Source organism: Mesoplodon bidens (assembly GCF_964165515.1).
Source record: "Mesoplodon bidens genome assembly, chromosome: 15".
NCBI lineage: Eukaryota > Metazoa > Chordata > Mammalia > Artiodactyla > Ziphiidae > Mesoplodon > Mesoplodon bidens.
The window spans coordinates 66,181,614-66,203,400 of NC_138171.1; the positions used below are offsets into that span (position 1 = coordinate 66,181,614).

Here is a 21,787-nt window from a genome sequence, read left to right on the forward strand (position 1 = left end):
GGTGTCCGGGCCCGTGTGCTGTGCGCCCCAGATGATGGGTGCGGCAGCAGCAGGAGTGGGGCGTCCCACACCTGGGGGAGCCGCCTGTGGCTTGCTTGGTTGGTTGTTTATTGTGGCCATTTCTACCAAGTTCTCGTTTCTTCTTTACTAGGAAGTTCTATGGGTTTTGTTTTGGGTATTTTTAGTCATGAATGGGTGTTGAAGTTTAGCAAATGGTTTTTTCTCCACCAGTTGTGAGAAGATCACTTTTTTGCCCTTAATTTGTTAGCGTGAATTACATTACCACTGCTAAAATGGAACCAATTTTACCTTCCTAGGATAAATCAACTCAGTCATGCTGTGTATACTGTAACATGTTAGTGGGTATAACTTGCTACCATTTTGTTTGGGTTTTTCGTGTTGTCAGTGAGTGAAGTTTGTGGTTTTCCATCCACACTGGCCTTGTCTGATTCTGCTCCAGGTTTTACTCGCACCCTCATAGACAAGACAGAGTTGGTTCTCCTACATCACTGCCTGGCCCAGGGGGAGGGGGCGTGGTCTTTGTGGCCACTGACAACCCTTTCGTGGCTGCCAGACAGGCAGGGTCTGTTTTTTTCTGGAGGCAGTTGTGTTTTGTTTTGTTTAATATTTATTTATTTGTTTATTTTGGCTGTACCAGGTCTTAGTTGCAGCATGCGGGATCTTTTAGTTGCGGCATGCAGGCTTCTAAGTCACGGCATGCAGGCTTCTAAGTTGCGGCATGCGGACTTCTTAGTTGTGGCTTGCGGACTCTTAGTTGCGGCATGCGGACTCTTAGTTGCGGCACGCGGACTTCTTAGTTGCAGCTTGCGGACTCTTAGTTGTGGCTTGCGGACTCTTAGTTGCGGCTTGCGGACTTAGTTGCGGCATGCATGCAGGATCTATCTAGTTCGCCGACCAGGGATCAAACCCGGGCCCCATGCATTGGGAGTGCAGAGTCTTACCCACTGGACCACCAGAGAAGTCCCTGGAGGCAATTTTAATGGCAGACATTTTCCTGGGAATTTGTCCATTTCATCTGTTTTCAAATGTGTTGGCCAAGGATCAAGTCACAGTAATCTCCTGTTTTGCAGAGTCTGGATTTGTGTCCTTTTCTTCGGTGTTGCCTCTGTGACAGCACAGAGCAGGATTCTTTTTCCAACGAGGCCCATGCTCTTTAAGTATCGTGTATCTCAGCTGGTACATTTGCATTTTATTTTATTTCCACATCTTTGCGTACTCTTTTTGCCCTTTTTAGCTCTCTTATGAGGTTTTTCTCGTTCCATTATTCCCTCTCTCCTAATTAGCAAGTTATACACTCTGTTTCTTTCAGGCAAGTACACAACTAACTGAACGTCTAAATTTAATCCCCGTCCTTGCCGCCCCTGTGGCCTCGAAATGCTTTGATTGTCTCCCCCTACCTGCTCACCTGCTTTTGCTGCCAGTATTTTAAATTATATTTTGTTTTGTTTTTAATTAATAGACTTTTAAAGAACAATTTTAGATTCACAGAAAAACTGAGCAGAGAGTATAGAGTTCCCATATCCCCCCCCAACAGTTTCCCCATCAGGAACATCTTGCATTAGTTAGTGTGATACATTTATTACAACTAAGGAACCGATATTGATACTTTACTGTTAACTAAAGTCCACAGCTTACATTGGGGTTCACTCTTGGTGTTGTGCATCCTATGGGTTTGGACAAATGTAAAATGACAGGTATCCATCATAGTATCATACAGACTCATTTCACTGCCCTAAAAATCCTCTGTGCTCCCTGGATTCATCCTTCTCCCACCCCTAACCCCTGGCAACCACTGATCCTTTCACTGTCTCCATAGTTTTGCCTTTTCTAGAACGTCATATAGTTGGAATCATCCAGGATATAGCCTTTTCAGACTGGCTTTTTTCCTTAGTAATATGCATTTGGGGTTCCTCGTGTCTTTCCATGGGTTGAGAGCGTGTTTTTTATCGCTGTCTGGATGCACCACAGTTTATCCGTAAACTATCTGGACTTGGCTGGAGGGCACAATCCTGGCTGGTGGGTGACCCTTGCTCCCAACAGTCTCCAGTGAGGGACACCCCCGGAGGCCAGGAGTGCTCAGCACTGTCCCTGCCCCGTGCACACTGCAGCCCAGTGGCTCCGTCATCCTGAGCTGCGGGAGGAGGCTCCAAACAGAGGCTCAAGCATCCTTGTGAGTGTCCACCAGTGTGGACACTGCCTCATGCTGGACCTTCCTCCATTGTCAAAGGATGCCCAGCCATAGGCTCCCACCTTCCTCTGCTGATGGAGAACATGGGTCCAGTCCCCAAGGCAACTTGGAGGACCTGCCTGGCACACAGTCTCAGCAGGAATCTGGGTCTGCTTAGGCTGCGTGGTCACCACGGTGACCAAGAATCACTCTTAAGGCTGCGGGGCGTTAATTAGTTGCTGCTTCAGCCACTTTTACAAGCCTGGGACCACTGGGACCCTTTCAGGGCTGTAAATCCTACTGGGCCTATAGGGACCCTCCAGACATCCCTCAGGCTGTACTGACCACCTACCACTTTCTGTCCAGATAATCTGAAGCCCACCTTTGGCAAGCAGTAAAGAAAAGCAAATTGTCATATCACTTAAAAAACACATTTGAAGGAAGTTTGATTTACTAGTGCAGGTGAAAGGGTTCAGCTACTTGAAAATAGGATTTGGGAAGATATTTACATTGACCTTTGACCCAGCAGCCTCGAAATGCCCTTGTTTATTCACTTGGCATGAGTCTCGTGGTGCTTTAGGACGAGGACCCGCTAACTGGACCCAGCCCAGCTGAGTCTGTGTCCCAGCCGGGGGCACCGGTGCCTCCACCACGGGGGACTCTGCAGACCGGGGGCAGGTGGGGGGGACTCAGGTATAGACGGCTCCCAGAAACTCAGGCCACATGGCTGAGTCTCCACCTGATTCTGGGTCTGGTGTCCGGGTGGACAGCGGTGGCACGGGGACACTGGGCAGGGGAGGGCCAGAATGGGACCTTGAAAGGCCTTGCCGCCAACCTGCGGCCTTGGACGTTATTCCCAAAGGCAGGCCATGCACTCGCCTTCTGTCCCCCAAGGCCTTGGGAGCCTCAGTCCAGGTGTGTCCCCAGCATCATCCTCCCCCACCCACACCATGCCCAGGACAAGGTGGGACATGGCCCAGGGCTGTGGCTCTTCTCTGAGGCCTGGTCTGATGCCCCCCAGGGGCTGGGCCTCAGCTGTCCAAAGCAAAGAAGACAAATGGCCCCCTGGCCCAGCTGCACGTGTCCAGCCTCGCAGGCAGCGTGGGGCGCGCAGGGCAGTCTCATGGGGGCACGTGGCCCTCTGCAGGCCACAGTGCTGGCCACCCCTGGACTTGAACGTTGCTCCCGTCTCCACGCCCGCGACCCCGAGGGTCCCTGGTTCTGTTTGTTTCCGTTCGTTCCCCGGGAGAGGGTTGAGGATGTGAGCACACGCACCTCCTCCCACGCTCAGTTTGCACAGCTGTTCCGGAAGGTTCTGCAAGGCCTCCAGAGGCAGCCTGTTGTCTACTTGGAGAGGCGCGCCACCCCCACCTCAGACCCCCACTCTAATGCCAAGGAGAGACGCTGGAGGGGCAGTGCTCAGCTTCTGCTGTGGGCCAGGCTGGACCTCCCATCCTGGCGTGGAGCGGGCACTCACCAGGCTAGTGGCTCCTAGTCAGTGCAAAGACGCATCTCAGATCCCACGCTCTCCTCCCCAACCTCCCACCATGTCCTGCTCTTTCTAATCTCTGTAACGTCGGCAGACCAGGGGACATCACTGTGGGAACATCACTATGGCTTTGGGCGCAGAGAGCTGCCCCCACCAGCCCCTGAGTGACCCACCCGGAGCTGGGGTCACAGCATAACTGTCCCGGGGCTCCTGGCTGTAGAACATCATCTGCGAGCACACATGTCCTCTCCTAGGCTGTGGGAGTCCATAGCCCAACAGGGGAGTCCCAGACACCCAGCCCCTTCCTTCAGGGACATCTCTCCTGGGCCCGGGGTCCCACCTCCCAGCTCGTCTTCCCACCCGGCCCCCACCGTGGGGTCACAGCCAGTGTGTGCCAGACAAGGGCACGAAGACGGCATTATGAATCCTCAGGCCTTCTGCTGCTTTATTAGAAACAGGTTTCCATCTCCAAAACTGCTCTGGTGAACCCTAGTCTCTGAGTCAGGGCCCCCTAGCTGGTCTCAGGGTGGAGTGACTGGGGAGGGGTGTCTTTGGGCCCCAATGGACCAGGGTGGTGGAGGGAAGCCGGGCATCACTCAGAGGTCATAAGGACCCCACGGCCACTTAGTGGGCTTTAGACAAAGGCTCCTGAGTTCTCACCGGGATAGAGAATCCTATTGTGCCAGAACATTCCGGGTCATGGCGTGTGGACCAGGCATCAGGGGCCTCAGCCCCATCCCAACGTGAGCTCTTCCTGCCGCATGCAGGGGGTCAGGGCCACTCAGGTGGCCGTGCCAGGAGGATGCGTCCTCAGCTCGAAAGTGGGGGAGCCTGAGCCAGGAGCTAGAGAACAGCGTCAAGGGCATCCTGGCTAGACGCTGACCCACAGTGGGGGCAGCTTGTGAGCCTGGCCCTCCTGTAGCTGTTTGGAGAAATGATCTTCCCTGGAGCTGGCCCCACGCTGCTCCTGCACCTGAGTCTGTAGCCAGGGCTGAAGGTCACTGGGGTCACTGGGCAAAAGGCTGAGGCCACACCAGCACAGCCTCCTCAGGAAGCAGAACTCAAAGCCCCCGCCCGCCGAGGTCACTGTGCCAAGTGGACAGCATCGCACCCGACCTCAGAAGGTTGACTCAGGCTGTGCCGTGTCCTCGCTCACGTGGCCCCAGGGCTACAGGGTGATGGCCTCTCTCCAGTGCTCACACTCGGTGGGGGGGACGCTGCTTTTTCCAGTTTTCCTTTACAGAGGTGGGGACGCTGCCCTCTCAAGAAGGCACAGGTCCTTGAGCTGACTGTGCAGGTCCCAGCCCTGACAGTGCTGAGCCGCTGGGCCCCTCCCCTGGGGCTCTTCCTCGGCCCCCAGTGGCCCCATCAGGTCTGCCACCCCATTCGCTGTGGGTGGGTAGGCGGGATTGTGGTCCACCAGGGGTGGCCTGGGCATCTGTCCCTCCAGGAGGGCTTGGACTACAGCCAGCAGGACGACAGGGTTCCAAACCAATGCCAGGGGAAGCCTGTGCAGCGTCACCGCTGTGGGAGCCACGCTGGCCGAGGCCTTGCACCCGCACCCTGGGGTGTGGCCCTCACGGGTCCAGAGGCACCAAGAGTCCCCCCGATAGCACTCATTTTGAATGGAAAATAACTATGGTTTGGAACAGCAACGAGGGAAGGAAAGGACCCCCATGGGTCCCTGCTGGTCATGTGTGGGGTCTTCCCTCCACGAGAGCGTGTGCCCAGCCACAACCACGTATTCTCACTCACTGTTAAATCTTTGCAGCCATCATTCCAACAACTGCAACCCCGATGTGTGGCTTTTCATTTAAACAGCTGGTTGTCTGTGTTTAACAATCGCCCACGGGCTTACAGTTTCCAGCCCCCTGCCCTCCTGTGTGTGCATCCTGGTCATTTTCCTTCTGCCTGAGGGATGTTTCATTTGGTTTTCTAACATTTCTTAGCAGAGGCTGCTGGTGGATGTGTTCCCTTCAGCTGTCCATGGTCTCTGCCCGCAGCATCTCTGCTGGGGAGTCTGCGGGACCCTTAGCCCCACTCCTCTGTCTGCGACTTTTCCCCTCTGACTGCTTCTACAATTTTTCCCTTTTTCACAGTTTTTCAACAATTTGGTTTGATGTGCCTTAGGTGTGGCTTTCTTTGAGTTTATCCTGTGTGAGATTTCTTAGGCTTCTGTGACCTGTGCGTTCATAGTTCTCCTCAATGAGGAGAATTTTCTTCATGTTGTGTCTGCCCCCTTCCCTTCCTGGGGCTTAAATCACACGTCTGTCAGGCCAGTGGGTGCTGTCCCCTAGGCCCTGAGGGGCTGCCCAGGCTCTGCTCAGCTTTGCTTCTCCTTGTGCTTCACTTTGCAAGGTTCCTGTTGTTCTGGGCTCATATTCACTGACTTTTTCCTTTACAGTATCAGTTTTGTCAAAAGCCTATCCAGTAAATTATCTGTTTTGTATACAGTAAGTCCCCTACATACAAACAAGTTCCGTTTTAGGAGCACGTTCATAAGTCCAATTTATAAGTCCAACAAAGTTAGCCTAGGTACCCAACTACCACAATCGGCTATATAGTACTGTACTGTAATAGGTTTATAATACTTTCCACACAAATAATACTTAAAAAACAAACACAAAAAATAAAACAATTTTAATCTTACAGTACCTTGAAAAGTACAGTAGTACAGTACAGTACAACAGCTGGCATCCAGGGGCTGGCATCGAGTGAACAGGCAAGAAGAGTTACTGACTGGAGGACGGAGAGGAGGTGGGAGATGGTAGAGCTGAAGGGTCGTCAGCAACAGGAGACGGAGGGCAAGCTGCACTTTCACTCTCGCCTGACGTTGATGGCACAGGTTCTGGTTCCTTGCTGGATTCAATTCTACCTACCCTCTTGAAAAAATGATCCAGTGATGTCTGGGTAGTAGCTCTTTTTTTCTCATCATAGATGACACGGTAGCACTGGATTGCATTCTGAACGGCTGCTGCAGCCTTCATGTACCACTCTACATTCGGGTCCTGTGCCTCAAAAACTAACAGTGCCTCCTCAAATAAAGAAAATCCCCTTGCCATTTTCTGCATCGTCCGTGAATCTCTTCGGTTCTTCAGTTACTTCTTCTTCCTCTTGTCTCTCTTCATCCTTTCTTGGCGCTTGGTGCTCCTTAGCAGTACCAGCTACATCAACACTGTCACGCTTGCTTCCAGACATCCTGGGCTTGAAATAAAGCTACTGTAATACTGTACTCTATACAGCACTGTACAGTCAAGTACACAGAAACACACCACTTGTAGAGGATGCACGCACATGACAGTGTACGCCAGACACGTGAACTAACTTATGTGATTGGACATGTGAATACATGTTCGCATCTTTGAAAGTTCACAACTTGAAGGTTCATATGTAGGGGACTGACTGTATTACCTTCTCTTTTTTTTTTGGCTGCGTTGGGTCTTCGTTGCTGCGCGCGGGCTCTCTCTACTTGCAGTGAGCAGGGGCCACTCCTCGTCGTGGTGTGCGGGCTTCTCATTGCAGTGGCTTCTCTTGTTGCGGAGCATGGGCTCTAGGTGTGCGGGCTTCAGTAGTTGCAGCACGTGGGCTCAGTAGTTGTGGCATGTGGGCCCTAGAGTGCGCAGGCTCAGTAGTTGTGGTGCACAGGCTTAGTTGCTCTGTGGCATGTGGGATCTTCCCAGACCGGGGATTGAACCTGTGTCCCGGGCATTGGCAGGCGGATTCTTAACTACTGCACCACCAGGGAAGTCCCTGTATTACCTTTTTTTTTTTTTTTTTTTTTTTTCCGGTACGCGGGCCTCTCACTGTTGTGGCCTCTCCCGCTGCGGAGCACAGGCTCCGGGCACGCAGGCTCAGCGGCCATGGCTCACGGGCCCAGCCGCTCCGCGGCATGTGGGATCTTCCCAAACCGGGGCACGAACCCGTGTTCCCTGCATCAGCAGGCGGACTCTCAACCACTGCGCCACCAGGGAAGCCCCCTGTATTACCTTTTAAACTCTCAAATTATCATCTCGTTATTCTTTGGCATTTTCATATTTCTCTTATGACTGTGTTTTCTTTTAAACCCCTTAATTTTTGACAGTAGCTGTTTTCACATTCTTATCTACTGGCTTCAGGCCATCTCTGGTTTCTGACTCCGCTCCCAGCCTGTTTTGTCTCTGCTCGTGCCGCAGGCTACTAACTACCAACTTAGAGTCTGTTAACTTTTGATTGGGTGCTGGACGCTGGTGTTGTTGATTCTCTCCTGACAGCAGCTAATTGACTTGCAAATCAGTTTCAGAGCCTCCTGGGCAGGTCTGAATGTGCCTTCCCTGTAGGGCCAGCCTAGTTCCACAGGACAGGGCCTCGGCCTGGCTCTCCATGTCTCTCCAGGCGGGTTCACAGGACTGGAAGGTCCTCTAGACCCACGTGAGCTCAGCGATGGCAACAGCCTTGGTCGTGTGCTTTCCTTGTCCTCACGGAGTCTCCACCCTGCGAGCTCAGCGGCCATGGGGACCCATGCAGGACCCACAACTCCTGGCTGCTGTGCCCATGTGGCATGTGGCAAGCCAGCCCCTCGAGCTCCCCCAGCTTCAGGCTCTGCCCCCTGCCCTGCCCTCCCTCAGTGCCCAGGCCTGCATTTCAGATAGTTGCTTTGAGGGTCCAGCACCGCTACCTCCCTCTTGGCCTGAAGCAGGAGTCGCTGGTGGAGTTTTAGCTTTGAAGTCAACATGAGGCCACTGAGCAATGAGGCAAGATGGACGTGGACCTGGGCCCCAAGGGGTAGCCCTGCTTCTCCGGGGTAAAGGAGGCGGCGGTGGGGGCAGGTCCCCCACCTGGGAAACTCAGCTCAGTGGAGCAAGAGAAAGTGCACACCTGGGAGGGGGAGACGCAGGAGGAAATGGGCGCCTGGCAGGTTGTCCCTGGGCCTCGTCCTTGGTCAAGGCAGTGGGTCCTAGGGTGACACCGGGCCTTGTGCTCAGCTCTCAGTTGGGGCCAGGCCCAGCGGCTGCATTCTGGTCGGCCTTTATGTTCCCGCTGCTGCCCGCCTACTTCTCTTGTTCGTGGAGGTGAGTGGCGACTACTCCAAGGGTCCCACCTCCTTGGGCCACCTTCCTCACTTTTCTTTCCTTTTCTTCTCATTTTTTATATTTTTCAGTCTAAATGCTTATACTGTTTTACTTATGATTCATCCTTGGAAACGAGAAATGGCCAGAACATGTGTGGGCCCAGGTCCTGCTCCAGTAACTGGTCCTGCACCCCTCATCCCCCGAGGCCCAGGCCTCCTTCCGCCTCGAGAGTGCCGCGTCTATTTTTACATCATTCTCATCCGGCAAAGTCAATTGTGTAGCCGTTGACTCTGCTGAATCTGTATTGTTTCCCTCAAAGATTCTCCCATTTCTGCACCACATTCTGGAAGGATTTCTCAAATCAGTCTTCTAAATCACTAATTCAGACTTCAGCATCATTCATTCTGCTTTTCACCTGTTAGGGTTTTAACGTTGTGCGTGTTACACACGAGGGTGTAGACGAATAGATGCTGTTTACTGATCGGGGTCCTTCAAATTAGCAGTGTCTTGTCTGGGTTTCTCTGGACGCCTCTGGGGTCTCGGGAGCCCCAAGTGGCCACAAAGCAAGGCTGTGCCTCAGCGAGGGTGTAGGCTGCACCAGCTACACCTGGAGAGGTTGGTGAGTAGGCCATCTGGAGTGAACTCGGGCAGGTGGGCCCCCCAGGAAGCCCGCGGCTGCCCTGCTTTGCAGCATTATGGTGGCCATGTCTCCCAGCAGTTTGAGTGTCAGTGGAGAGGTGGGTGCTGATGGCTTGGGCTGGTGGCTGCAGAGGACACGGCTGCCCATCAGTTGCCTGCCGGGTTTGAGTGTGGACCAGCCCTAAGGGGCAGTGTGATGGGCGAACAAGGTGGGCTGTTCCCCGCATGCCTTCCCAAGGGCCGTAGGACATAGGCAGGAGCCCCCAGGCCAGGTGCAGAGGTGTCTTCTAGCTGGAGGCTGCCATGCGCCGGGTGCTTCTCCCAGCTTTGGCCGCTGTCTCATCCGAGAATTAGGCAGTAGAGGGCTCTTGTCACCCGTGTGGCCCCGACAGCTGCACCAGGATGGCAGGCCCTCGGGGAAGCGGCCTGTTCTCACCCTTGATCACCACTCCTGGTGGCCTTAGCTGCACAGCTGAGCCATGGAGAAAAGGGGACCCCCATGCAGCTGACCAGCCCACCCCAAAGCAAAACGCATTTGTCAGGAGGTGTCAGGAGGAGCAAAGGGACCGTTCCCCTTAAGCCCCTTGCTGACACAGTGGAGGAGCTAGTGGAGCGTCTGAGGTCTCGCTGGTCTGGGAGATGAGAATTGAAGGTCGGGCCCCTCCAGTGCTGTCCACGGGGGAGCTGGGCCCAAGCCACGGGACCCCCGCTGTCCCCCGCAGTGGAAGAGGGCCTGGCGGCACCACAAACCCAGACCGTCGGGAGCCAGCAGTTTTCAGGAAACTCCAGGGCGAAGCCCAGTCGGCCCGAAGCAGCTCGAGACCAGAGGCCCAGGGACCCCGACGGGCCAGGCAGGGCTGCAGGAGAGACCACCGGCCCAGGGCGGGCGCATTTTGGGCACAGGGTTTTGTTAACATCCTAGACAGTGAAGAATAAGAAATAATTATTTTGGGCCTCAGAACCAGGAAAACTGGTTTTCCAAATTAATCCAGGAAGAGCTGTGAATCCACACCATCTCCCATCACACACTGTAAGACCCTATTGTGATCCATAAAACTGACCTATTGAAAGCCTAGCTCCTCTCTCTCCAGACGCTTTTGAGGCCGGCATCTGTGACCTCACGTTCTCCCCAGTCACTAGGATCAAGACCCAGCTTTAATTACAAATCAGAAATTGAGGAGCTGGGTGTCAGCTGAGTCTCATCCGGCCATGGGGCCCCCAGCCTGGGTCTTTGGTGTCACCTCCTTCCTTGATGCCCCCACGTGGCTCTGACCCGTCGGCTCCTGTGCAGCGAGGCCCGCAGGGCCCCGGCACATGCGCGTGAGTGACCTGGACAGGGACATGGCTGTTCTACTACTCAGGGACTGTCTGCTCGTTCAGGTCTTATTTTTTGCAGAAATGTGTCCATTTGGTTGGACAGTTGAAAATCTCCTTATTTCTCTTGTCACTGTGGCGACTGCACCATTTTCACTGTGGGTTTATTTGCTGGTGGTGCTGGTCCCCATTTCCTTCTACTTTGCTGACCTGTGGCTCCTAGTGTCTTGTTTCCCCTTTTCTGAGGCACGTGCTTGAGGCAGTTTGTCTCCCTGTAGACACGTCCGCCGTGGACCCGTGTGCTCGCACCTCCCAGCACCCGACACCCCGGTCATCCCAGAGGCCCTGCTCCCTCCCAAGTCTTACCCCCGCCTCCCCAGCCAGGGGCAGGGCCTGGACCAGAGCAGAGCCAGCTGGTGTGAACCTTACATCACACCTTCCATAAAAAACTAATTCGAAATGGATCCAAGACCTAAACATAATAGCCGGACCTGTAAAACTTTTAGAAGATCTTTACATCTTTGGAGGAGGAAAAGATTTCTTAGATGGGACACAAAAAGCAGAATTGTAAAGTTTTTTTAAATTGATAACTTCGCCTCTTAGAAAACTGTGTAATGAAAAGGCCGCAGCTGGCAGTCGTACGTCTGACAGAGGACTGGCTCCAGGTTCTGCTAGGACTTCCAGCTCAGGGAAGCATGGGGGTGTCCTGGGCTGCACCCCAGAAGCCCTCGGCTCTGCCTCTTGCCCTCCCCAGCCTCCAGCCTGCCCTCCCACTGTGGTCACCTGGAATCTCCTCACCCACGTTTGTGCAGCCCACAGGAAGCTCTGCGTGCAGCTGGCACTGGGATCCCTGGGGCTCCACAATCAGAGGCGTCTGCCTGGGGGGCAAGCGGGGCTGCTCTTTGCTCTAGGAGAGCCTGGCGCCTGGTAGGGAGGGCGGGATGTGAACCCTGCAGCCTCTCCTCCCCTCAAGTGAAGACCACCCACTCCCTACTCCCGCCCGCATCCTTGACAACAGGGTCAAAATCAGGCAGAAGGTGCCATTTTCAAGTCACTAAAACAACTTACAAGCCTGTCCAAAGCACCCCCCACCCCTGTGAGGGGCACATACCACAGGTGCCGTGGGGCTGGTCCTGGCCCCGACACCTGGGTGGACCACTGAGCAGCCAGCTGGAGTCCTGGGGCTACCCAGGGCCTGTTGATTAACAGTCATGGTGACAGTTGCCACAAACACAAACTTGTCACCTCCCAGTTGTGTAACTTCAGTGGCCTCCAAGCAGGGTCAGAGGCCGGAATCAGTGTCGGCAGGTGGGGTCCTCACCAGAGGCACTGGGTAGTGTCCGCCTCTGAGATCGTTTAGGATGTAGACATTGCGGGGTTGGTCTGAGGGAGGCGGGGCAAGTGGCCGGGGGGGTGCGTGGGGCCTGGGCCACGGCCTCCCGGGCACCTGGGGATCAGCACAGGCTGCTGGGAAGGACGGGACCCCCAGCCCCCATGCCTCTGGTGTGGGCTCCACGCATCACTATGGAGCACATGAAATGCAGTGGCTGAAGGGATCTCTCTCTCCACCCCCAGATGGTCCTCATCATCAGCGGGAATCTGAGCTTCCTGAACTGGCTAACCATCGTGCCCAGCCTCGCCTGCTTCGATGACGCCACTCTGGGCTTCCTGTTTCCCTCGGGGCCCGGTTGCCTCAAGGACCAAGTCCTGAGGATGCAGGAGGAGGAAGCTCGAGGGGCCAGGGCCCCACGGACACACGGTGGGTGACACCTGAAGGCGGATGTGGCCGGGCAGCCCGGGTGGTCTCGAGTTGATGGCACCCAGCCCTGTGCCCACACCAGTGCCCTGGGGGACAGGGCAGCATCTCCATGCCTGGGCAGGGTCACTCCTGTCTGCTTGGTATGGACAGTGTGTCCTGGTCCTCAGGAAGGGCGGCCCTAAGAGGGAGCTGCTGTGTTTCCACATCCGCCTCGGAAGGTGTCCTTGGCACAGGGAGAAGGGGCTCGGGCTGTGGTGGGGGCAGCAGTACCTCCCTCGGCTTCTGTGGGCCCAAGGGGCCGAACAGAGGCCAGGCCTGGGGGCAGGAGCCCACCCACTATCCCCCCTCCCGGCAGGCAGCGTGGCACGGCACACAGTCAACCTGGCGCTGGGCGTCCTGGTCGCCTGGCTCAGCATCCCCGTGGTCCTCAACTTGCTGAGCTCCCGACAGGTCATGAACAGCTCCTTCAGCCCTCTCCGGATCGTCAACACATATGGGGCCTTTGGCAGGTACCTCGGGGCCACCATGACCCCAGAGGGGAGACATGAGGGTGAGGCCAGCCCCGACCTGCAGCCCCCCAGCCTCGCCCTGGTCTGCTCAGGTCGGGGGGTGGGGTCAGGGTGGGGAGGTGCAGCCCTGACTGGTCTCCCCCACACCCAGCATCACCAAGGAACGCACGGAGGTCATCCTGCAGGGCACCGCCAGCCCCAATGCCAGCGCACCAGATGCCAAGTGGGAGGACTACGAGTTCAAGTGCAAGCCCGGTGACCTGAGGCGGCGGCCATGCCTCATCTCCCCGTACCACCACCGCCTAGACTGGCTTATGTGGTTCGCCGCCTTCCAGGTGAGGCCCTCGGTGTGGAGGCCCCGCTGACACGGCGAGGCCCGGGACTCCTGCGCTGGGGCACAGCCCGTGGGGAACCTTCCCAGGCTCCCGGCACGGCCCTTGCACGAGGATCTGTGGGTGCCCAGGGCTGGGCCGCACAGCCGGCTTCTCAGAGCGCTTCCACCAGAGGGGCCGAGGCATGCGTGGCCAACGCTGGGGCAGCCAGTGTCCACAGAAGCTTTGCTCAGGCCAGAGCGAGGCTGCAGCACTGTCGCTGTCCCACCGCCCGGGAAGATAGCCTCTGGGGCGCTCGGTCACTTGCCCGAAATCCCTGGCCCGGCATGTGACAAAGCTGACAGGTGAACTGGGATAGCCAGGCCCAGCCCCGCTCCATCCAGGTCCCCGCGGACAGCACAGTGGCAGCGGCACCCAGGAGAGCGAGCAGGACCAGGGGCCCTGCAAGAACAGGAAGGAGGTGGTCCCAAACCAAAGAACTGCAGCACAGGCCCTCTGGGCAGCCCCCCCTCAAGAGAGGCTGGCCGCCAGCCACACTGGAGTCAGATGCCCCCAGGACAACAGACTGAAGGCTGGGTGACCGTCAAGAGGGAGGGGGCGGAAAGCACACATCCACGGGGCTCTCCAAGGGCCCGGTGGCGGTGCAGGCGCCCAGCTCTCTGCGCCCTGTCCTCTTCTCACCCCCAGACCTATGAGCACAACGAGTGGATCATCCACCTGGCGGGCAAGCTCCTGGCCAACGATGCCCAGGCCCTATCCCTGCTGGCCGTTAACCCCTTCGCAGGCAGGGCACCGCCCAGGTAAGATTCCCCTCCCAGACGGAAACACACACCCCACCCCACCCCCGCCAACTGCAGCCTCAGCTGCCTTTCAGGGCTTCTCCCCAAGTGAAGGGGTCTGCTCTGGGGGCTGGGCCCACCTCCTGGAAACATGCGCAGACACAACGGTCTGCAAACCTCAGGTACCACTCACCTGCTGAAAGGATGCAGGGCTCAGCCCCATTGGCTCTGAGTGCTCGGCCCTCCCGGCTCCAGAGCCCCGCCCACCCCGCCATCCTCTGGTCAGGGGCCTGGTTGTGCCGGGGGCTCCTTGGGGCTCTCTGGCTTCCCCTGGGTGGCCTCTCCCTCTGAGGACTCCAGGGCTGTCTTTGGGGCGGAGGCTGACTGTGCTGCCCTCGCTCTGCAGGTGGGTCCGGGGAGAGCACTACAGGTACAAGTTCAGCCGCCCCGGGGGCAAGCACGCCGCTGAGGGCAAGTGGTGGATCCGGAAGAGGCTCGGCCCCTACTTCCCCCCGCTCAGCTTCCAGGACCTGAAGGGCTACTTCAGGTCACGGGAGTGGCCGTACCCCTAACCCGAATAGAGGTGGCCCAGGGCTTGTGCCCCAAGAAATAAAGTGGGAAGACCGCAGGTTGGCTGCTCTGAGTGGGGTCTCCACAAGGACATCCAGGGAAGCCGACCCAGAGAGGAGGGGCTGCCAGGGTCCTGGGTGGTTGTCTGTGCTTTCCTGTCTCCCCACAGTCAATCCCCATGGTCCCCAAGTCTCTTCGCTCTGGGTTCGTCAGAGGAATCCCCAGAAAGCCCCCAGCCCTGCTCCACCCAGATCGTGCCCCTTGTCACCAGGCACCCCCCCCCCGCCAGACACCAGCATCCCGATGTTGCACCCAGCTCTGGTCTGTCCCAGGACCACCTGCCCATGCGGCCAAGAGGAGAGCCTGCCTCTCCTCTCTGCTCCCCCAAGCGGGTCCCCACCACGTCCAGGAGGGTCCTGCGTGAGAAAGTAGTCAGGGCTCCCTCTCAGAACCCACATGCGCCCACACGTGCTCTTCTCCACACTGACCAGCACCCGAAGGTGTGGACAGAGGGCCTCTGTCCTCCTTGGGTGGGCCACCCCCACCAGCCCTGAGTGAGGCACCTCCTCCCCTCCTTTGTGACCACGTTGCCCAGTCTCACATCTGGAGCCTCCTGCTCCCTGACCTAGGGTGGGAGGACGGGACAGCAGGGCAGTCAGCCCCAGCCTGGGCACCAGGGTCCCCAGGGCAGCGATTCTGAGGCCCAGTCACTGCAGGTTGAACTGGATTAATGGTGTGTTGCTTGGCAACCCTACTGGGCTGTGGCCCAGAACCTCCGCGGCCTGATGTCAGCAGTGAGTGGACACCCACCTGCCCCCCACCATCCGGGGCGCCTGCCGCGCTGTGGAGGGTCCCGGCGGGAACGAGGTGCTTCAGGTAGGAGGCCAGGCTGAGGTGGGCACAAGTGTGGATCTGTGTGGAGCCCCGCCGCCTGCCTGGGGGCCTGGCCAGCCCAGGTGCCAACAAGAGAGGCTGTGTTCCTGCTCGCAGGCAAACAGGCGCCCTGTGTCTGTCGCAAGACAGACAGGGCCTCTGACAAGGAGCCTGGAGCCAGCAAGTCTGCCTGCGGCAGCCGCGTAAAACTACCACCAGCATGCTGGAATGGGCAACCCTTACCAGGGGGCTGTCCTTGGGACCCTGCCAATGGGTAGGAGCACCAGGGGTGCCCCTGTGGGGCCCAGGGTGGGTAGGGGGCCTGAGGAGCTGCTGTGTCTTGGCTCGGGGTGGCCCTGCAGCCCCAGAACCACAGGTGGCCTCCCTGCCAGGAGCCATGGTGGGTCCCTGCCCCTGCCAGCCCTTCCTGCCACACTCTGGGCTTGCTGCCACCCAGGGCTCAGGCAGGGGAGGCCCCCAGCACTCCTTGGTGTGGGCTCCTCTCTGAGCCTTGGTCCAGCTGTGCCCCCCAAGGCTCCTGGGACAGCCCCCCAGACATACACAGGAGGCTGTGCTTAGACCTGTGGGCTGGCTGGGGCTGGAGCCAGTGGCAGGAGTGACACAGGAGGCCCTGAGCCCATGGGGGGGGCAGGAATTAAGTGGCTCCACCCCTCCTGGGACAGGACAGCATCCTCTCACCCCGGGGGACGTCCTAGGTGATCCCTGGTCGGGGGGGCACATGGCCCTCTAGCAAACCAAGGAGTCTGCCAGACCTGCATACCCCTCCAGAAGCTCTGGTCCCCCAGGGCCCACCCATCTGCCAGAAAGGGTGCCAGCCCCACCTTCAGAGCCTGTCCTGAGACCACACCCTCCCATCAAGGACAGCCAGACTGCACCTCTCCTCCACTCAGAGCCCTCCCAGGGCCCCCACCTCACTGAGCATCAACCTGGGGTCCCTGCCTATCCCCTCCGCCCGCTCCCCCGCATCCTCTCCATCCCGCATGCCCACCAGCCATGTTGGGCCCCAGGCCTTTGCACTGGTAGCTCGTGGTGCTCACCTCTCTCAGGGCCTCCTCTCCTGCCTCTGCTGGACTCCAGGCTGCTCCTGGTCACACACGGGCTGGTGGGGGGCTCATCCTGGCCCCCCAGTGCTGGATACACTGTTGACCTGATGCAAGAGAAAGGCCCAGACACTTAACGTCTGCTCCACCTGATGGTGCCTCAGTCCAGCTTCAGGACGGTCAGCTGTTTCGGGGGTGGGGGGGGGCGAGTGCAGGGCAGGGACACAAGGTGGGGCCTTGGCTCGCCCCTCCTGGCAGCTGTGTCCCCATGAATCATCCACCGGGCAGCAGGGGATGCTTGCAGGTGAGGGTCCGCCCTACTCAACAAGAGGCTCAGATGCATGTTGGAAACTGAATTTCTGTCAGGCTCAGGCCGCTGTGCCACGGTTCTACGTTCACAGAAGTCAGCCTGAGGCTCCCAGGGAGGTGGCAGCAGGAGTCTTCTCAGACCACAGGAGGGGCGGCCTGCTTGCGGGAGGTGCTGCCCTGGAGAAGGGTGAGCAGGGCATGACTGGGGCACCCCGACTTCCAGAGGGACTGGGAATTTCAGATCTGTTCTTCCCACCTGCTCTCTTGAGCCGACGCCCCCTGGAAACCACTGCCCGACAAGCTGGCCCTCGCTGAGACCCCCACCCAATCTGAGGGGGTCTCCCCTGCAGAGCACTCTGCCCCGTGGCTGTCACACGTCTGAACAGGGTCTGTCTGGTGACGGCAGCAACGCCCAGGCCCAGCCGGAACCCCATAGGCTGCAGAGTGTGCCCAGCCCACCCCCCCACCCCCCAGCTCTCCAATTGGAGGGCGCTGTGCTCAGCCCTCTTGCTCCAGGATGGGATGTGGACTCAGGACTCCAGTCACAGGGCAGTGGCTGAGCTCAGGTGATCCACTGAGCCTGGCTGTCGGCCCATCCAAAGCTGGGGGCTCAGCCAGGGGCCTGTCTCAGGGAGGACCCACCGTCTCCCTCTTGCTCCAGGACAGCGCGAGGGGTTTGGGCGCAGGTCCCATCCCCACGAGGAGGGTGTGTACCAGCCTCCCTCAGTCAGAGGACCTCTGGGCATCTTCCCCTTCACCAAGAGGTTTTCACTCAGGTGATCAGTGCATCTTGGGTGCCTGCTGAGGCCAAGCCCACCCTCTTTGCAGCCTATTTCAGATCAGAGCCCTCCCATGGGGCATCCCTGGGCAGGGTTCACAAGCCCTCCTCTCCCTGGGCTTCTACATCTGCACAGGCATTGCCTAATGCTTTGCGCTCTTAGGCCTCCAGCTCTGGAGGGACAGGGTCAGCAAACTCCCAGCCTGGTGGCTTTGTGGGAGCAGGAAGATCTCCACATCAATGCATGTTGAGTTCAAGCATGTTACCAGTTATTAGAACGGACCCATGAAGACACAGAAAACCTGAGCTGTCGTGGAGCGCTTCGCTGCCTTCCTGCATTGTCCCCAGCGTCCCCCACAACCTCTGGGCCCCACCGTGGAGTGAGGCCCTTCTCCCTCCTGATGTTCATCCAAGGCTTCTCTCTTGTCTCCCCGTCAGTCTTCTCACAGCGCCAGCTTTGGCTTCTCAGTCAACTGTCCTCTTCCACTTTCTGTTTCACATACATACGTTGTTATTTCCTTCCACCTTTTTCAGGTTTGCCTTCTGTCATCTCGAGTTGCAGACTTTCTATTCCTCCTTCTGATTTCTAGGAAACACAGCTAAGGATCCCACACACACAAGTGGCTGCACCCACAGGCTCTGTTGACCACTGTGGGCTTTGTGAATTCTAGAGACTGTGATGTCCTCTTAACACATCAAATAATAGAGGTGGGGATTTAAATGTTCAAACGAATGGATTTGGGAGGCAGTCTTTTACCTTGAATTTTATCACCGTGTTTGCCACTCCCAGCACCCCTCACCCCCCCATGCCTCCAGCACCCTGGATCAACGCCCCTTTCAGAAGTGAACAAATTCTGGTGGAAAGGATACCTCCAATTCTGAAACAGCTACTTGCATCCCTCTGCTGAGGGGTTCCCTAGTTCAGTTAGCATCATGACAACCTGTCCCCTGGATCCATCCCTGCCCTGTATCCCACAGCCTGAGGATACCATGGACCTCTGTCCCCAGGGATTCAGTTCCAAAGCCACTGGGTAAGGTGGAACTCACATGTCAGCAAACTGACCTTTAAAGCTCCTAAAGTAATCAGCAAAATTGACAGAACTGTAGCTTAACTGACAAAGAAAAAGAAGATACAAATAACTAAAAAAAGTTAAGTGGGGACATTACTACCAACATTACAGACATAAAAAGGATTACAAGAGAATAGTATGAACAACTGTAGCCAACAAATCAGGTAACCTAGACAGTGGACAAATTCCTGAAGACACACAAAATGCTAGAAGTGACTCAGGAAGAAATAGGAAATTTGAAGAGATCTATAGCAAGTAAGGAGATTGAATCAGTAATCAAAACCTCTAGCAGAAAAGTACTGCATCAGATGGCTTTGTTACTGAATTCTCCCAAGAATTAAAGAAAAATTAACACCAATCCTTCCAAAACTTTCCAAAGAATTAGAAGAGGAGGTAGGACTTCCCTGGTGGTGCAGTAGTTAAGAATCCACCTGCCAATGCAGGGGACACAGGTTTGAGCCCTGGTCCAGGAAGATCTATGTGCCTCAGAGCAACTAAGCCTATGGGTCACAACTGCTGAGCCTGCACTCCAGAGCCCAGAAGCCACAACTACTGAAGCCTGTGCTCCACAACAAGAGAAGCCACTGCAACGAGAAGCCCGTGCACTGCAACAAAAAGTAGACCCCACTCACTGCAACTAGAGAAAGCCCCTGCACAACCAATGAAGACTCAACACAGCCAAATTTTAATTAATTAATTTTAAAAGAGGAGGGAACACTTCCTAACTCAGCCTGTGGAGGCCAGCATGACCCCGGTAACGAGGCCAGATAAAGACACCAGTATCCTTTGTGAATAGAGATACAAAAATGCTCAACAAAATACTAGCAAAACAAATCTATCAGCATATTAAGAGGATTATATGCCACGACCAAGTGGTATTTATCCTAGGAATGCCAGAGTGGTTCAACATAAGAAAATCAATGTAATACACCACATTAACAGAATACAGGGGCAGAAAAAAACATGATCATCTCAACTGATGCAGAAAAATTTGAAAAAAATCCAATGCACTCTCATGATAAAAACCACTCAGAAAACTAGGAATAGAAAGGAACTTCCTCAACGTAATAAAAGGCACGTATGAAAACTCCACAGCTAAAATCATACTCAATGGTGAAAGACTGAAAACTTTACCTCTATGATCAAGACCAAGACAAGGATGCCCCTTTTCATCACTGCTATTCAACACTGTACTGGAGGTCTAGCCAGAGCAATTAGTCAAGAAAAATAAATAAAAGGCTTTGAATTGGAGAGGAAGAAGTAAAACTATATTAACAGATGATATAATCCTATATATAGGAAATTCCAGCAATCCACAAAAATATTACAGGAGCTAATAAACTAATTCAGCAAAGTTACAGGGTATAAGATCAACACACAAAAATCAGATGTGTTTCTATACCTGCAATGAACAGTCTGAAAAAGAAACTAAGGGAACAATACCACTTATAATAGCATTCAGAAGAATAAAATACCAAGAATAAATTTAACTGAGGAGGTAAATGACTTGTACACTGAAAAGTACAAAACATTGCTGAAAGAAATCAAGGAAAACATAAATTCAGTGAAAGGCATCCATATCCATGGATTTGATGACAATATTGTTAAGATGACAATACTAACAGTTGAAAAAATTCCAATGGCCTTTTTTATAAAAATATAAATCCTCAAATCCATATGGAATTGTAAGAGGCCCTAAATAACGAAAACAACCTTGAAAAAGAAGAATAAAGCTGACGGACTCAAACTTCTGATTTTAAAACAGTACAAAGTAATCAAAACTGGTCATGGCACAAGGATAGACACACAGACCAAAAGAATAGAATGCTGAGCCTAGAGAGAAACCCTCGCGTGTATGGCCAAATGGCCTTTGACAAGGGTGCCAAGACCATTCAATGGAAAAAGGATAGTCTTTTCAACTGATGCTGGGAAAAATGGATCTACATGCTAAAGAGTGAGCTTGGGCCCTTACCTCACACCATATTCAAAAATTAACTCAAAATGGATGAAATACCTAAATGTAAGAGCTAACACTTAAAACTTTTTTTTTTTTTTTTTTTGCGGTACGCAGGCCCCTCACTGCTGTGGCCTCTCCCGTTGCGGAGCACAGGCTCTGGACCCGCAGGCTCAGCGGCCATGGCTCATGGGCCCAGCCGCTCCACGGCATGTGGGATCTTCCCGGACCGGGGCATGAACCCCTGTCCCCTGCATTGGCAGGCGGACTCTCAACCACTGTGCCACCAGGGAAGCCCAACTCTTGAAAGAAAACATGGTTACTCTTCATGACCTTGAATTTGGCAGTGGATTCTGAGGTATGACGCCAAAAGCAAGAGCAACAATAACCCAAGATAAATTGGACTTCATCAAATTTAAAACTTTTATCTAAAGACATCTAAAGACACTATCAAGATGTGGCCCATATATACAATGGAATATTACTCAGCCATAAAAAGAAATGAAATTGAGCTTTTGTAGTGAGGTGGATGGACCTAGAGTCTGTCATACAGAGTGAAGTAAGTCAGAAAGAGAAAAACAAATACTGTATGCTACCACATATATATGAAACCTTAAAAAAAATGGTTATGAAGAACCTAGGGGCAGGACAGGAATAAAGACACAGACCTACTAGACAATGGACTTGAGGACACGGGGAAGGGGAAGGGGAAGCTGTGACAAAGAGAGTGGCATGGACATATATACACTACCAAACGTAAAACATAGCTAGTGGGAAGCAGCCGCATAGCACAGGGAGATCAGCTCGGTGCTTTGTGACCGCCTGGAGGGGTGGGATAGGGAGGGTGGGAGGGAGGGAGGCGCAAGAGGGAAGAGATATGGGAACATACGTATATGTATATTGATTCACTTTGTTAGCAGAAACTAACACACCATTGTAAAGCAATTATACTCCAATAAAGATGTTTAAAAAATAATAAAAGACGCTATCAAGTTTGGGGTTAGCAGATGCAAACTATTACATATAGAATGGATAAACAAGTCCTACTGTATAGCACAGGGAACTATTTTCAATATCCTGAGATAAACCATAATGGAAAAGAATATAAAAAAAGA

At 54.9% G+C, this 21,787-nt stretch overlaps 1 protein-coding gene and 1 long non-coding RNA gene across 3 annotated transcripts in view; one reads left to right on the plus strand and one right to left on the minus strand.

The window, feature by feature from the left end:
• The window catches only part of LMF1 (lipase maturation factor 1), a 92,083-nt gene extending 74,200 nt beyond the window's left edge, over positions 1-17,883 (plus strand). For both annotated transcript variants that reach the window (XM_081257860.1, XM_081257859.1), the window contains 6 exons: positions 12,254-12,437; positions 12,793-12,946; positions 13,098-13,281; positions 13,966-14,078; positions 14,464-15,774; positions 17,812-17,883. In XM_081257860.1, coding sequence (XP_081113986.1) covers positions 12,254-12,437; positions 12,793-12,946; positions 13,098-13,281; positions 13,966-14,078; positions 14,464-14,629 — 801 coding nt within the window. In that variant the 3' untranslated portion in view covers positions 14,630-15,774; positions 17,812-17,883. The remainder of the gene's footprint in view (positions 1-12,253; positions 12,438-12,792; positions 12,947-13,097; positions 13,282-13,965; positions 14,079-14,463; positions 15,775-17,811) is intronic.
• Positions 6,303-21,787, minus strand: part of LOC308629700 — a 48,230-nt gene continuing 32,745 nt past the window's right edge. The window contains exons 3-5 of the long non-coding RNA XR_014017701.1: positions 16,559-16,668; positions 7,664-10,282; positions 6,303-7,436 (exon numbers count right to left, since the gene is read on the minus strand). This is a non-coding gene — a long non-coding RNA (uncharacterized lncRNA). The remainder of the gene's footprint in view (positions 7,437-7,663; positions 10,283-16,558; positions 16,669-21,787) is intronic.